The following is a 16,392-nucleotide window of genomic DNA, read 5'->3' as shown; positions in this document are numbered from 1 at the left end:
AGCTGGCTTCCTTTTTCTGGAACAGAGCCTTGAGGGAGATGGACCCTGATATCGTCTCGCTTCGCGAATCGGCTCTCGGACCTCACATTCCCTTGTCAGGCTCTAAGTCGAGTATGTCTGCTTACGACCGTAGTCTCAAGATAGAAAAAGAGGAGCCATGTAACTCGCGTTCACGGGCTTCGATATACGAGACAGAGTGCTGGACCGCTTTTTCTCCTTTGGTGATACTTCCTTGTGAAGATGGGACATAAGGGTGTGGGACTTAGAGATCAAGGGGATACCTATTACTGGAATACAAGTATCTCCATATAGTGATCGACCCCAGCACAAGGTTTTCTCGTCAAAGCATAAAGCACATAAGGTACAGCAGTGAATCACAAGCCCATGCTTGTCACCAATTACCGGCCCCTTTCCATCGTCATACAAGTACACCGCTCAGGGAAATTCTACAACAAACCCGATCAAGAATCCGTAGAGCACATAAAAGTCGGGTGATATCCAATGAGGCAAGCCAACCCACGCACCTGACCTTGCCAAAACCTTTCATCGGGCTAATTATCGTTATCAGATCATGCGGGCTGCATGCCACTAACATTGTCACTTGTTCGAAGCGGTGGAGCCGGTCTCAGACACCGACATCGGCCTCACCAGCATGAATCCGTAGGGTCTCCCGTTTGCTTTTCCTCTCCTACACAGGTATATGATCATGTCTACTGTCATTTGGTCTCCAATCATCCTTTTGATCCTTAGGTGAAAACCGTCACCGCATTTGACGCCATCAGGGCGACATTCACTGTGAAGATATTCCTTTCAAAACCCTCCAACCTCAGCTCCTGCTCGAGTCAGCATGTCATAGACCCGACCGGGCAACTTGTATTTCACGAGCCCAGCAAAGACCATTAGGTCCTTGGCCATATTGCTGAGTTGGTCTTTCATCTCATCCGCGTCTCCACCATATCCGGCTTCCCACCTGCCATTGCGTACGATATTGTCTCGTTCTCCCCCAATTGCCCGCACCGCCCAGACCACACTGACTCCAGCACAACGAGCGAGGATTTGTGGAAGAGCACTAAAGGCTGTTGCAGCCGCACGGATTGTCGGAATGGATCCATTCGCCCGCAATGGCAACAAGCCCAGCTCGTTGAGCTCCTCCAACGCTGTCATATAACGAGGTGGTTTGGCTTCAAGATGCTCTCGCACCGAAAGCAATCGAATGAGAGCCCCACAAACTTCCCGGTTCGAGCTCGAAATGCGGTTGAAGTAGGCGGCATTCTCATTGTACAACGATATCATGTTCTTCCCCAACTCGAACGGAGATGACGTGGATTGTGTAAGCGACAATGATGACTGAGGTCCTCCCTGGGTGCTACTTGACGAGTCGCTCTGATTATTGGACTTCCGCGGTTTCAAAGGTTGCAGCTGCATCGGAGCTTCGCCCAGATCCAGCGTCACAGCGTCGGCCAGTGCTCGGTTCAAGACGCTAATGACATTGTCGTAATCTTCGCACAGATGATAGAGCAACACTGCATCAGGTATTTGCCCGCGCTGATCCGCAATCGCCGCCGATTGGCTGGTAATAGATCTCAAAAATTCTTCTCGTGTGTCGAGGTGGATTAACCTGGCCCGTAACTCGATCGCGCCTGGGATCCGGGTGCCATCACTGCGAATATCGCCCAGCAACTTTGCAAACTCACGGGTTTCAAGGCAGAGTTCTCGTAAGCACTCGTGACAGGCATTGATGTGAACCAGACCCAGACTTGCAGGCTGCAGATCAGAGTTGAGACAGAGCATGGAAAGGTAATCCACGGCGGCGATAGGAAGGGCCGTTCGAAAGGTTCCTGTGTGATATGCCACGAGCGGCACAAAGTTGATCATCGGCTGCTGCGTCGTCGAATATGTCACTGCATCGTGGGTCAGCACCGACAACTGAAATGAACCAGCCCAATATACTTACAGAGCTCGTTGCCCGCCACTGAGAAATCCGACACCCTCAACAACCCGTAATATGACAGGGCGATGGCAAAATGCACTGCGCTCAGAGGATTGAAATTGTGCAGGTAGTCCACGGCGTGCTCAAACATTCCTGCCAGAACCTGCATCAAGAAAAAGGTGCCATAGCCACTCGAACCCTCGACCTGACTCTTCTGAAAATGTTTCTGCCCAATTTCGTTGATTGTCTCACAAATCTGTTCGAGGCCGAAGATTTCACCAGATATCTCCTCGTACATCTCGGTTTCCCGCGCAAGGCTGAACTGCAGCCACAGCCAGTCCTCAACCCCTTGCCCCACGGCATCCAGATGTCGTGAACTCAAGTCACACCTTCCGATCACCTTGTAGCACGCGATTCTGTAAGGATCAACCGTATTCTTCGGGCCGACCTTGGTCCGGTTTTGATACTCGTTGTCGATCATGTCTTGCAGTTTGCGACCCAGTCGACGATCTGGGCTGTTCGAATATGCCGTCAAGTACGAGACAAAGCGGCGTTCGACAGATTGGAAGGCAGGGTCGTTGTTTACATACTCGGCCGCTTCTTTGACAAAACCGCATCTCAGCAAGTAGAAAATGAGGACCCAGCAGTAATCCCCGGTCTCGCCGCCTAGTTGTTGAAGTTCTGATCCATCCGGTGCGAGATCTCGTCGGGCAGCCCGCAGTCGGATGTAAGCCCGCACGATATTGATCACACTCGGCTGTCCTCCCAATGCTGCTTCTCTCGCGTTCTTTTCGATTAAAGATCGGAGCTCTCGCCAGAACGCCTTTTCCAGGTAGATCCGAGAACCCTCGACGATCCGCTTCTTCAGTTTGAGAGTGGCCGGAGCATTGACTGTCTCGTCCAAGTACGCGTGGGCATACTGTCGTTCCCGGACTGTTGGCTGGCCCTCCTTGGTGATTTCTCGCAAGGCTTGGTAGGCGTCCACTATTTGTCGGGGACTGTCTGCTTTGTTTTGCTCTTCTGTCTCGGCAAAGTTTTGTAGAAGCGAGTACGAGTCTTCTCGCAACCTAGCTTGATTGAGGTCTTCCACTTTGGTGATGAATGACTTCTCCTTCGCTCTGAGCTCACGCTGCACCTGTGAGCTCGAACGGGGTATCCCTGACGGCACGGGAGCAGCATTTTCACTCTTAAAGAAGGTTGTCGTCCCGGCACCAGAACCGGGAGTGCCAATGATGGATTTTTCCAGGGCTGAGCGACCGAACACGCTTCGCGCACTCCGAGATGTCTCAGAAGCCCCTTCCTTACCTCGTCTCGTGGTTTGCCCGAAGCCTGACCTCCCAGCATAAGGGCCTGCACCGTCTTCTGGAGGTGCCAATCCGAGGTGTTCCATGATCCTTAGCTTCTGGTCCTCAAAATCAATACCCAAGCTCTCTTCGATAAAGCTGTCAACCTCACGATAGACACGTTCCATGCTCTCCTTCAGCATTGCCTCCCGCCCCTTGACTCTCAAGTCTCTGAGGTACGCACTGGACTCATCGGCGAAATTCTGTGTCGCAAGGCGTGACACCGGAGCAGATTCATCAGGGCCCAATGATTGAAAGTCCTTATAAGCCTGCCCGGGAGCAACCCCGGAGCCAGCCAACAGATAATGTGCTCTGCTGTCAGGCAGAGGCTCCGTCTGTTTCACCCCTCGTTGTCTGATCTCTTGTGCACGTCTGGCCAAATCTCCCAGGTCCATGCTAAGGTTGGGTAATTGACTCTGACGGCCAGTGCCATCGGCCCACAGTCTTGGCTTCTTCTTTTGGCGTTCAAGCAGGCTGCTGAAATATGCGGCATCCCGAGTGTTTTGGGGAGGAGCGGCTGATGGTTGGGTAGCCTGCGATGTAGTTGAGTTTATTGCAGTGGTACCACTGAGGAAAGTACTGCTCGCAGGTTGTTGCGTGGTTGGGGCACCGAAGAAGGTAGTCGTTGCTGCGGGTTGTTGGGCAGTAGTTGTTGTCGTTCCGAAAATACCTGTAGACGGAGCGGAGGTCGTTGTCGTCAGCGAGAACGCGAAAGGTGCAGAAGTGTTTGTAGGGCCCCCAAGACTGGAGATCCCGCCAGATGGAGCAGCGCTTGAGGTCGAGGCTGTGGTGTTGATGGTCGGAAAAGGCTGCGGCTGGGACGATTGTGAGGTAGAACCGTCAAAGATAGACTTTCGTTTGCCCTGTGCATCAGTGGTAGGAATCAAGTTGAGACCACTAAATGGGTTACCAGCACCTGAGGTCGCTGGTGCGGAGGAGGATTGACCAAAACTCGCCATGTTGGCTGTTGGTCGGGAGAACCAAAGTGGGAACACTTGACTGACCAAGAAATGCTGAAATGCTGAAATGCTGAAAGTCGCGTCTACAAATTATTTAGACCGCGTTCAATGAGGCAGCAGGTCGCTGGTTACAGTCCGGAGCCTTGGCAAAGTCTTGCCGCTTTAATACTACCAAAGAAAATGTCACGGCATCAATCAAATTTGAGCAATTCAAACACTCTCAACATCCCCCAAACCCAGCCAAACATCAAATTCATATCATTTACATATCTTGTCTAGATCGGGAACACAGGTGCAACCCGCACCATCCACCGTCGTAGCTAAGGACGACTAAAATACAAGTCTAAAGCTCTGATGACGACCCGACTTCCCAGCAGGCGCGAGGTAAGAGAGAGGGCATGTTTCCGCAAAATCCCAGCCTAACTGTGCATCTGAAAATGTATCGCCAGGCGAGGGCGAAGGCGGGGGCCTGAGTAAGTCCTGGGCCTCTAAGCCATCATCATTCCCCCAGAAGCTATACTCGAATTGTTGATCCGTGATTGGGGGCTCGACACCCTCAAAAGACTGATCTCGCGAGTGCTTAGCAGGAGTCTCCACCTCAGTCATCTTGTCAGGACTCGTCAATGGGTCCTGGTAATCACCCCATTCCACCTGAGGCTGTGCGTGACAGTCGTTGCCACTGGCAGGTGTAGTCGTGGAGGAGCTGGCTGGTGAGACGATTGATTGCGAGTATCTTCCGCTGTGCTCGCTGTCAACCTCGGATAGCTCGAGCGGTGTCAGTCCGAGATGTTGCAGGATCTCGTTTACACTCGGAGCTTCTTTAATGGACTGAGAGACAAAGTCGTCCAGCGCCTCACCCGTTCTCAGGCGCTGATGAAGTATCTGAATGGCCTCGATAAGAGTCGCTTGCTGTCGCCCTAACATTTCGGCATAGCTTCACACTCATCAGCTACGGGATCGACCAAGCGCAATTGCGTCCACTTACGCTAATACTGTGTATGGCCTGGAATTTCTCCGCACATGGGTGTACGTACACGAGGTTGCCCGTCGGAGGCAACTTTTGCATGGCGTGTCTCCGTCGCACTGTCGTCGCAATTGCCCATCAGAACTTGTTCCGCAGGTAAAGAAGGATGAGGCACATACCTTGGCCTTCTTAAGTCTACAAAGATCGCAAGCGCGCATGGTGCGCGAGATCTTCTTCTTTCGTCTGGCATGGGGAAGATCACTGACGGTATCGAAGTCACCATTATACCGCTCAGCAAGAGGAAGAGGCGTAAGTGAGAGGGAGTTCTGGCTTCCTGGCCGCATGGTAGACGGGGCAATGATTGTCTTACTCATGGTTCCCGCTGATGGCTGCACTGGATTGAACGATATTCTCACGGGGGACGCTGAGGACGACTATCTTATTCCCAAAGGGTGATCAATGATTCACTCAGGGCCCGTGTTACGGCTATTTAAAGATGCAATTCGATGCGGATGCCGGATTTTCAGCATGCTGATAAAGTCATCCTCTGCACCGTCTGGAAGCAGCCTGTGTGTTCGAGCCAATACGCCATGGTCTATTCCCCGAGGCGGTCCCGCATCGACAGGCTTTTGGCAATCATGAGATGATTGAGGCTGCTCACGACGCAAATGCCGGAAAAAGTCCGCGACCGGCAAGTGCTCCATGCCACTCGCCAAGCTCCCTCACCTGATGGAAATGCTATTTCGCACCATCTACGTCTTCGAGTCGAGGCACGAAGCGCATTTCGCTCGACAAGCAATCTGTGTGAGTGATCCTCACGTTCTGAGTCAAGCGGTGCCAATATATCGACTGTGTAGTCGTCTGGCTATTAGACCTTCAGGAAATTTCCATAACAGTGCTATTCGTCGAGAAGCTGGGGTTGCGCCATTATCATCTTCCTTAAATGGTGTGATTGATCTGCTATCGTCCAGGTGGCTTCTTCCAATCTTTTGCTTTGGCAGGCCGTCGTCGACATGGTGCGACGACATTTATATAAACGATGCGAAATGCCCGACTCCCCGTTATTGACTCGATACACAACAGCTCCACTAGACAGCAGAATTTCCTGTTTCGTCAACCAAGCCATATCCCACGCTGCTAACAACACCGCTCCAGTGTTAACTAGCCATCAAGATGAAGTTTGAGAAGATGTCAAAGCCCAGCGAGGGCGTCATCCGCAACGTTTCCAGGTTTCTTTACCAGGCTGAGGCCTTGTTTGGCGGGGTAGGTCACCTCCCAAGTTTTGGACATCGCCTTGACCGTGGCTCTTCTCGGGTGGTTCGAGGCGGTGACTGAAGCAGACAAGAACATGCAACTCTGCTAACGCAGTTGACTTTGTTCAGATCATCCTCGGTATCGTCAGCTGGTACCTTGCCCACTGGAAAGACACCGAAAAGTACCCCGGCGCACGTCTCTGTTTTACGGAAATCTTCGCTGGCTTTGCCATCATCTACGGAAGCATTGCGATTTGGACCTACAATTGGTTCCCCGTCTGCTTTGCAGTAATCGACTCCGTCCTCAGCCTGGCTTTCTTCTCCGCGTTCGGCGCCCTGATTGAGTGGGACTGCAACAAGAACTGGGTCGGCTGGGAAGAGCATGTCGGCAAGGGCTATAAGGCCTGCTGGAAGACCACCGAGGCCTTTGCCTTCATTGTCGCCTTCTTCTTCCTGGTCAGCACCGTCTTCGCCATCATGACAACGTCCGCTACCACTGAGCACCACCTCCACATGACGATGCACAGAAAAGCCAGCGGGACCAGCAGCACTGCCGAAACCCAAGTCTAGCCCCCGTCTCAAGATCATCCAGCATGATCGAAGGCAAGAGCACAGTCTCTTTTCACCGTACATGTGCCTTGTCGCCAGTTACGGAAACCACTCACTGTAATAAAACCGTTTTCTTGCAACACTTAATGAGGAGTCCTTGATGGCCTGTTATCGCTCGCCAGCACGCTCTCCGAGAAGAGGGGCCAGCCTGGGGTAGGGAGGGAATGGGGACTAGCCGAGGAAGCTGGTGTGAAGAGGCGGAGGGTTCTTGTGTAAATGTTATAAAGCGGAATATTGTTTGTACGCACGTCAATGCTGATGAAAAGATGATACCCCACAGAGCAGTTCTCACGTCAGTATGTTTTACTTCCATAGCTTCTGGACGATATGGTTGTCGCTCCAACATCAATAAAAATAATCATAATATCTGTGCTCTGGAAAGGCTTATTCCCCTTCAAATGAGCCAACCGGTAGAAAAGGACACAGTCAACTTCAGGCCTGAACTCGAAGGCCCGCGTCAAGACTTCAAATGGGGGCTAGATCTCAAGCCACGATGGGAATACTTTTCCACTCGTTTCTTCTTTTTTTCCCTGGAGGCATTGGCAAGAGACAGTCATTTGACGTCACTCATCTCTACATCGTCCCACCTTGTCACGGCTACTAGTCAGTAGCGATCTCACGAGGAAGTCACCCCAGGTATCGTATCGAGAAAGTGCCACAGGGCATGACTAGGACATCTTCCTTGTACACGTAATGTGGTTTAACGTGATATCTTTTTCCGACTGGTCCACTTCAAGAATCTCGGTCGTCGTAAGGTTCCCGGATCACGGCAGGGAAACTGTGAGGAAGTTGACTTCCTTGCAGTAGTAGCACATACCCAGTGGGTGGGAACGAACTCGGGTAGGGTTGGACTTTGAAGGTTTAGCTGTTGAGATTTCGTGACACGCACGGCATGAAAGAAGTCCCACTCGGATCTCGAGATCGCGAGTACTTTATGCTCAGGGTATCGAATATGACTCAAAACTTCCTGACGGGCTAGCGGGCCACGAGTAATTCATCCTCCGTGGGTACCGAGTACCCAGACCGGCGATATACTTGCATATGTACAGAAACTCTCAGCTTCAGATCAGCTCGAGAAGATGTCGTGGTCCCGGACCCGAGGCTTTCTTTCGGTATGGATACGGAGGCGGAGCACTCTAGACGAGGAGAATCAAGTTCAAATGCGCCCATTATGCGCCCTTACTCGGTGTTAGAACAAGGTCAGCTGACCACTACGAGTACACCCCCTACGTCAATGGCTCCAGAAATCTAGATAGAGTGATGTTTGGACGGCACCGAGTCATTGGACCTTAAAAGCCCGAGCACTTTGAATACGGATGGCAAGGTGAACGTGGGCTGAGGCCGCGTCTACCATGCTTACATACGTACATATGTATGCATGTGCATGAGAGCTAGCGACCGGTCAGAAGGGATGTGGGAGATGTCCGTCCATCACGGGTCGCGTGGCTGACCGAGTCTCGTATTACTTCGGAGTAATACTCTGCAAGGACACCAGTCCCGTCTGGGTCAGGCCAGCGATCAAGTGCGACTACGACGACCACGAGGAGGTGTTGCGCTGTTTCATGTGCCTCGGAAATGCCTAGAAGCTCATTCGAAGCACCGCTTCGCTGGGGTCTGTACGTACAGTATGCTTGCTTGGTGCCTCATGAGTTTGTCATACGATAGACTTCCACCACTCACATGGCAGCATTTTGCGAGCACACGAAATACTTCAATGCCAGCCCGGACTCTCTTCGGAGAGCTGATGCTGCTGCTGTGTATTTTGGACCATGGAGTCAAGAAACATCCCATTCAATCAAGAACAAAGAATCAACCTCAGACTATTATTTAGCTGTGGAAGAGTAGACTTGCCTCTTCCACTACCACCACCACCCCATCAGATCAGATACAAGAGCAATCATTGACATCAACAACCACAACAACAACATCTACACAATCTTGGTATAATGGCCCTAGTCATGGACGAGACAGCCTACAGGCTCCTCTGGCTGGCCCAGTGGAAGCTGCAACAGGAGTCGGAGCACATGGAGCCCATGCTGACCAAGATGATTGGTCACCTCTCCGTCTATCAAAAAGCCGCCGAGTACATGGAGGAACATGACGTGAGCAGCACCACAGGGGCTTTGATGCCCACGCCAGACGTTGACATTGACTAGGTGGCCGAGGCGATATTTGGCACAGAACCTCAATCCGAAGCGGTGGACGAATTCTCCGAGTTGTTGGCGCACGAATCAAGTAAATCGCCATATCAGACAGAACAAACGGCATCAACATCGTCATCAACACCACCACCCAACTCATCAGTGGTCGTCAGCGCGGTGGAAGTCGACGCCGACGCTGCCGAGGGTGACCGAAACCCCTTCTCTGACGACGAAGAGGTCTCCAGTGTCGGCGATGACGACATCAACTGGAGCAGCGACGACGAGACCGAATTTGGCAGCGTGTCGAGCTTCGAGGAGGAAGGCGATGCCGCCGGTGACCATGGCCAGGCCCTTTTGAAGGAGGGTGGCAAAATGGGCGATATCGACATGGACCCCATCTGGCGGCGGCCCAAGACAATGCGCGATGCAGATCTGCTGCCTCCTGACGTCGACGGGTGGGCGCGATCTTTCCCTCCCCTGGTGCGGCCAGCAACTCCTTTGCGCGCAAGCATGGATCGTGTGGCATTCGTCGCCGGTGCTGTATGAACGTCTTGCCTATCCCGCCGAGTCGTCGGGGTGGGTCACGATTCTTCTTCAGAAGTTCAAAATATTGGTTTGTCATTGAGACAATCCCTGTCTGGAATTTCCAAGCCACACACCAACCCTATCCCAGAAATGAACTGGCTGGTCGTGGTAGACACCTGTGTCTCAAAAGACTCCTCAACCGCCACCTGCGGCTCCTCAACATGCCTTCTTCTTGCAGCGCATGTGCTACCGTGGTCTCTCCCACACCCGCTTCTCCAGGTGCGGAAGTAGACGTACTATACCCAGACGTGGGAGACAAGTGTATGATTCCCACCAACGGACTTCACGGAGAAAGGGGTGAGGGAGAGCCCAGCCGGGAATGGGCAAGGAGGAGAGAGAGAGAGAGAGGAGTGGAAAGAAGAAAGGGGTAGGGAGGGGGCCTCTGAGGCATGGCTAAAGGCTGTATACTTACTTGCTTATACGTTACTGGTCACAACAGATATCATTTGTTGTGCCAGGGCGGCAGCGCTTATGGAGTTATGACCTCTAGTGTTTGGGGTTGTCCTAGAGTTTGGAAAGAAAAGGAAGAAATAAAGGGGGACTGCTGACCCCTGGCTGACGATAGTACTGGGGAAACATCAGATCACGTAAAATGTATAAAACATACTCGTGAGTGTTGCTGTACATGTGAGCGACATACAAGCAGAGCGGTGTCTGACGAGATAATGTACACACTCTCAGCTTCTTCATCACGTGTAGGAACTCACGTGTAGGAACAGACAGACACCTTACGGAACACGACACAATACTGTAGCGTAACTCGACTCAGAAAATCATTTGAAAAATGGTACTCTCATCATTGGATGATCGATCTTTCTTCGAACCCAAGAGGGCTTTTTGCCTGATTCCCTTCGAAACTCCTGCCTGGCCTATATTCCCATCCTTCCCTTTTGTTTTACCCAACCAATCCTGCTGCGACTGGATGTCCGTGCATCATCGCCATCACCATAGTCATTGTCGTCGTCATTATGATTACCGTGATGTCTCTCTGTGTGTGTGTGTGTGTGCATCATGAACATCCCTTGTCCGGCTCCCTGCCCGCCTGGGGAAACTTCTTCCAGACTCTGCCTTTCCCTATGCCCGAAAAAAAGAACAAGAACTTGTCCTCCCTGAAAAAGCCTCAGCAGAGGCACGCCGCCACATGGCAAAAGACCCAAACCAAACCTGGACAAATAACAGATCAATGGATCTGGCAAAAGCAAAACATAGATCGACTGATATCGACAGCGCCCCAATCCGGTACATTTTGAGAATAGATACAATTTTGGCCACCCATGCTTCAACGTCATCACGTATAGGATACGGAACAGATTCAACCTCCCAACACGAGTCGTACAGAGAAGGGAACAAGGTTGATGAGAAAGCCAAGGAACCACGAAGGATAAGTTGGCCCAGGCGGACGAAAAACACACGACAGGCAACTTTTTCGAGAACACATGTCATGGCTTCTGGACGCCGAGCCCTACCATATCCTTGAGTAAGGAGATATCATCGCAGTTGACGAGCTTCTGGAACAGACCGACTTGGTCCTGCAGGCGCTTGATCTCGTCGTCCAGGTGCCGCATCTCAACCTCGGACTGGTGGATATAGTTGATCGCCCGGGCCATGATGTCGGACTTGCGGACTCTGCCCGACAGCGCGGGACCTGTGGGTGAGGTATTGAAGAGAGAGGCGGACGAGGTCTGATTGGTCTCGGCGGCCAGGAGCACACGGTGGAGCTGCATCATCTTGCCGTTGAGATTGTCGCGGTACCGTCTCTCGATCACGGAATGGGCGAACTTGGCCTTGAGAATGGCCGATTCATCCTCGCTGGATGAGTTGGACTGGTTGCGCTTCTTCCGTGGTCGTCCTTTCTTCGGCTGCGAAGACACTGAAGAGCGGGCAGCGGCACGGCTGCGGGGAGGGGATTTCTTCGAGATATATGTCTCCGTGTCGGCCAGGCTGGGCGACGACAAGGGCGAGATGTCGCTGCAGTCATCCTTGACGCTTGGGGGTCCAAGCTCTGTATCGGGCGACTGGCAAGGCTGGTAATCCATGGGCAATTCGGAGCCGCTGTTGAGCTGCAATTGAGCTGGTCCAACTGTCTGCAGGGCCGCCGGGTCGAATGGATCCAGGCTGGGACTGAGGTAAGGAGCATTGAGATAGGACTGCATGGCGTAGCTTTTCGATTGCATGGGTTGAGTCTCGGTGGGTATCGACCACCCGTCGAGGTCCTTTGCGATCAGGTCGTGTTCCTCATTGTCGGACTGAAAGTTGGTGAAATATGTCTCATCCTGGAATTGCTGTGACCCCGCGTCCAGGAAAAAGGGCTCTGGGTAGAATGCCATTGCTGGTTGGATGTTGCTGTTGCTGTATTGGGATTTTTTGGGTCAAACAAGAGAACTAGCTGACAGCCAGTTGATTTGCGCTGAAAGAGCAGTGGATGGACCGGCTTTTCGTTCCAGAGCGCGAGCCTGGCTGTCTTCATAAAGGGTTTTTCGGCCATGGTCAGTGTGCATGGTCATGATCTCAGATCGATGAAGCTTCGGACCCGTACACCCTCGGGGAGCCCTGGTCGGGGACCCATCGCATCACGATTACTGTAGGTGGGCACGGTGGGCAGCAGCACCAGCAACTGTTTAGGGCAACATGGGGTCAGGAAGTTTGTCGCCAGCAGACCACAGATCAGTCCACCAGCCATACATACCTACAGTAGTGCAAACGGCCGAGCACTCATCCTGACCATAGCTTTCTGGGCGTCGGCTGGACTTCTCCGTTAGCTGCTGCGCCAACAGCTCTCCGAAGGTCCCCAAGGTGCCTTGGGGAGCAGCGATTTGCTGGAGCCAACTCTCTTCGCCTACGGGCAAAGGGCAGAGGGGCCTGCAAAGGGGATCAGGGTCCTGGGGACGAACGTCGGTATTGGTGACGAAGCTGACTTGACCATGCCCGAGTCATCGTATCTCCCACATGCTCCTTGCTGGGAGCTCGCCGACCCCGCTTCGCACATACTTCGCGGTAGCTCGGAGGTGTCTCGCTGACGGTCGGATCGACTCGTGGACCATGCTGGTGGGTTCGGGAAGGAGAGACGTCACTGTCAATTGTGCAGCCTTCTTGTCGCGGCGAGTCCGAGGAAATGCTGTCACCGTCGTGAAGAGTATCTCACCATTCCTCACGCGAGAGCCTGGTGCTCTACTTCCTAACGACGGATATCTTCGGCTTTTGTTTGCCAAGTCTTGTATCCCAATTCTTTCTGTCTCTGGGACTTTCCATCAAGGTATTTTGACGCTTGTTTTTCGCAAAAGGGGTGTGATCTTCGAGTGACGCGACTGAGAGTGCGCACTGCCTGAACAGGAAACTTCCACTTGGCTCAGCATGATGGATCTCGAACCTCCAAGGATTCAACATTGGCTTCCGGGGAAAGATCCTGGGCCTCGTCGCCAAGAGCGAATCGGCTGGCCCTGTGTAGGTCGAGGTGGGTGTTGTGGTGGTCTGATCTTGAGTGATCGGGGTTCCCTACAGTAATAAAGAAACTTGTCCAACTGCGGTGCAAATGCGCTGGTGAACCATCGTCACTGCAATCATGTTGACTCGAACGAATGGATCACATACCCACGCCAGAATATCCCTTCCGACCCATCCACGTGCCTTGGCTGGGTGGAAGTCTGGCTCTCACCTCTGAGTACGATAGCAAGGGATTTCTCGATTTCCCCTCGCGGCATGGCTGGAGCACACAGAGTCTACACGATGTCGATTTCGAGGGCAGGGACGCTGCTCAGACGGCGGCCTTCCTTCAAGAGTGGCTCTACTTTGGACTGCTTGGTTCCGTGTTCCAGATATGCGGCGTCACTTTCAGCAGGCACCATCTCCTACGACACACGTCGGGGTTCGTAAGTCCAATGCGCAAAGTCTGTCACATCGCAATGACACATACTCGGTCCCTAACATCCACAGCAGAGGAACAAGAAGAGATACAGGTCCTTCATCACGACGAGAACACTGAGCAAGCAGTTACAGCAATGGTACGACAAGGAAAAGTATGCCTCCCCCTCTGTGAAGACGGAGCACGAGGGAGACATCAGGTTCAATTTCACCTTTGCATCGCGAGTACTCGAGGCTTTCAATCGGAAGTTAAGCACCGCTGGCAACGATGCCGAAGCCGAGTATCTGCGCAACTGCCTGCCTGGAGATGTCGAACTGTCAATCGTCGTTCTGCTGGCTACGATTCAGTACTTCCACATGGTCATCTATGACCCTCCAAGTAGACTGGTAGCCCCTACCTGCCCTTGGCTCTCGTTGGTGATGGTGAGCGAAGGCTGGTGCGTAGGGCAAGTTGCCAGACTATGGAGGCGGCATCGGAATGTCTTGACCATGTACTACTTCAAGATGCTGGGTCCGCCAACAGTCACCAAGGACCACTGGCGTTGTTCGACAAGCCGGTGCGCGGCCCATGATGTAGTGGAAGACATATATGTCACGGCGCATTGTCCCGTAGAGCCGTCCTTTATGCATTTCCCAGTCCCGAAAATGATCACGAAACGTATGAGTTGCAGATGCGGCGGCCAGACGGGGCCATTGATCGATAAACTTGTTGCCATCATAGGGGATGGGAGCATCCCCATCATATCGGTCCGGTGTCCAACCAGCACCCAGAACGGGAAATGGAATGATTCTTTGGACCTGGAGGTCGTCGCATATACTGGAGATACCCCATATATTGCAATATCCCACGTGTAAGTCCTTCATTCTTGTAGACCTGGATCGTGTAAGAACAAAGATTGACGATTTCAAAGTTGGTCCGACGGCCTTGGGAATCTCACAGCGAACACCCTGCCCATCTGTCAGTTGAAAGCTCTCAGAACGCAGCTACAATACATGATCCTCACAAACCCCGAGTACTTTGGCGACATCTTTCCCGAAGGCTTACGCGTCCACAAGACAGCACGCCTGGAGCGACTTTACTTTTGGATCGACACTCTTTGCGTACCCGCCAACAATCTCGAAATGAGAAAGAAAGCCGTCCTGGACATGCGCAACGTCTTTGAGGCAGCATCGGCCGTCCTGGTGAAAGACGCCGAGTTGAACGCACAGAGCCGGTATTGTCCTCTTGAAGAGCTCACGGCCCGTGTGTGCGTGTCCCCCTGGTGTTCACGGTTGTGGACACTGCAGGAAGGTGCCTTGAACGACCGGGTCTTTGTTCAGATGTCCCACGACGAGGTCGTTCTGCTTGATAGCTTGAACGAGCCGGTGCGGTCGCTCGTTTTGCTGTCGGATGAACTGCTCGATGCCGATTCGATTGACTTGGCCGACCGTCTGTCCACATCAGCAGACTGTGACGACAATAGTGCATCCGAACAATTGGGCTTTGCGGCAAAGTTTGCGGCGTGTCCTTCGGCCATTCTATCGATGAATGCCCTTCCCTCCAGCATTGGATCCATATCCACTTTACATCGGGCAAAAGCAGAATGGTTCTTGCACGTATTGACCCAATTACAGTGCAGGGAAACCAGCAAAGCCTCTGACGAAGCCATCTGCATCGCCACGTTGCTGAATGCAGGAGTGAAAGACGTACTCAGGGAGGATGACGGGAAAAAGAGGTGGATTGCCCTCCTGTCAGTTGTGGAGGATGTTATCTCAGCGCACATTGTGTTCACGAGCTTGCCTAGGATGAGCGTCAAGGGGTATCACTGGGCGCCACGGTCATTTCTGAACTACCTTGAGGGATCGGAGCTCGCAAGAGTAGTCAACCTCCATGACTCTGATGCAGAAACTCTCGAGCTCCAACACGATTCAGACTCCAACGAGCCATACCATGCACGACAGGGTGCCAGGCCTGTTCGTATCATAGAACGCGGGCTGCTAGTCTCGTTCCCAGGATTTATATTTCAGCCGCTCACAAATCCTTTGTCGTCCGAGTTTTGTTTCACCCAGGAAGACGACGTTACTTATTGGTGCATTACCGAGTACTCCCGGGTCCATTTCGAAGCATATTTTGAGGGCACTCCGTTTTTGCCGGAGCAATCATGGGATGCTGTGGAGGTAGGGGCGTCCTCCCGGCTGTCGCTTGTCCTGGAGAGTCATTTTTCAGAGTCCACGGCGCCCGTCCGGGGTGCGCTGTTGATGAATTGCTCGGAGGAGGCCAATGTGGTTTATGGGATGCATTTTTGTCTTACTCTTGTCACTCGGACCACGAAAAGCTATCAGCCGCCAGAATTTGAGCTGGCGAAAGAGAAAATGGTCCAAAATACGGGGCATGCTCAGTGGGAACTGACTGTGGGTGCCAAGTTGGGAGAGCAACAGGAGTGGTGCATCGCATGACACGCTCATAAACAAGAATATAACTATAAGTAACAGGTAGTCCTGTCTCTATTGTCCTTGAGCAGATGCCAATACTGCGGGTCCGTGTAATGGGAGGCACTGAACAGAAGTCCGAGCAAGCAAGGGCGATAATAATACATATCGGGTTTCACAAGGGTTGTGAGTCCTTGGCGTGGGTGTCATCATGGCGCGGGTCTCCTGAGCGAAGCTTGCAGCCCTGTAACTCCAATTTTCATCTTCCATCCACGTTGTTCAGACCATGGGCATGTTGCCGCTATCACCACCATAATAGCAGCCTCCCCCTTGCCTTTTGT

General features: G+C 52.6%; 6 protein-coding genes across 6 annotated transcripts; 3 read left to right on the top strand and 3 right to left on the bottom strand.

The window, feature by feature from the left end:
• Nucleotides 1-810: 810 nt before the first annotated feature.
• Nucleotides 811-4,232, bottom strand: AYL99_05688 (hypothetical protein; the record flags this gene model as incomplete). Its single annotated transcript, XM_018837200.1, has 2 exons — nucleotides 811-1,901; nucleotides 1,955-4,232. The coding sequence occupies 2 exons, from the start codon at nucleotides 4,230-4,232 to the stop codon at nucleotides 811-813; spliced, it is 3,369 nt and encodes a 1,122-aa protein (XP_018694053.1).
• Nucleotides 4,233-4,562: 330 nt separating this feature from the next.
• AYL99_05687 (hypothetical protein) lies at nucleotides 4,563-5,570 on the bottom strand (the record flags this gene model as incomplete). Its single annotated transcript, XM_018837199.1, has 3 exons — nucleotides 4,563-5,166; nucleotides 5,218-5,315; nucleotides 5,376-5,570. The coding sequence occupies 3 exons, from the start codon at nucleotides 5,568-5,570 to the stop codon at nucleotides 4,563-4,565; spliced, it is 897 nt and encodes a 298-aa protein (XP_018694052.1).
• A 799-nt stretch (nucleotides 5,571-6,369) lies between these two features.
• On the top strand, nucleotides 6,370-7,019 carry AYL99_05686 (hypothetical protein; the record flags this gene model as incomplete). Its single annotated transcript, XM_018837198.1, has 2 exons — nucleotides 6,370-6,459; nucleotides 6,579-7,019. 2 exons carry the CDS (start codon nucleotides 6,370-6,372, stop codon nucleotides 7,017-7,019), a joined length of 531 nt encoding a protein of 176 aa, XP_018694051.1.
• Nucleotides 7,020-9,004: 1,985 nt separating this feature from the next.
• Nucleotides 9,005-9,745, top strand: AYL99_05685 (hypothetical protein; the record flags this gene model as incomplete). The annotated part of the gene is made up of 2 exons (XM_018837197.1): nucleotides 9,005-9,160; nucleotides 9,215-9,745. 2 exons carry the CDS (start codon nucleotides 9,005-9,007, stop codon nucleotides 9,743-9,745), a joined length of 687 nt encoding a protein of 228 aa, XP_018694050.1.
• Nucleotides 9,746-11,223: 1,478 nt separating this feature from the next.
• Nucleotides 11,224-12,111, bottom strand: AYL99_05684 (hypothetical protein; the record flags this gene model as incomplete). The annotated part of the gene is made up of 1 exon (XM_018837196.1): nucleotides 11,224-12,111. One exon carries the CDS (start codon nucleotides 12,109-12,111, stop codon nucleotides 11,224-11,226), a length of 888 nt encoding a protein of 295 aa, XP_018694049.1.
• Nucleotides 12,112-13,359: 1,248 nt separating this feature from the next.
• On the top strand, nucleotides 13,360-16,078 carry AYL99_05683 (hypothetical protein; the record flags this gene model as incomplete). The annotated part of the gene is made up of 3 exons (XM_018837195.1): nucleotides 13,360-13,650; nucleotides 13,718-14,493; nucleotides 14,554-16,078. 3 exons carry the CDS (start codon nucleotides 13,360-13,362, stop codon nucleotides 16,076-16,078), a joined length of 2,592 nt encoding a protein of 863 aa, XP_018694048.1.
• Nucleotides 16,079-16,392: the final 314 nt, after the last annotated feature.

This window comes from Fonsecaea erecta (assembly GCF_001651985.1).
Source record: "Fonsecaea erecta strain CBS 125763 chromosome Unknown Scaff4, whole genome shotgun sequence".
Lineage (NCBI taxonomy): Eukaryota > Fungi > Ascomycota > Eurotiomycetes > Chaetothyriales > Herpotrichiellaceae > Fonsecaea > Fonsecaea erecta.
This window is presented reverse-complemented; position numbering and strand designations above follow the sequence as displayed.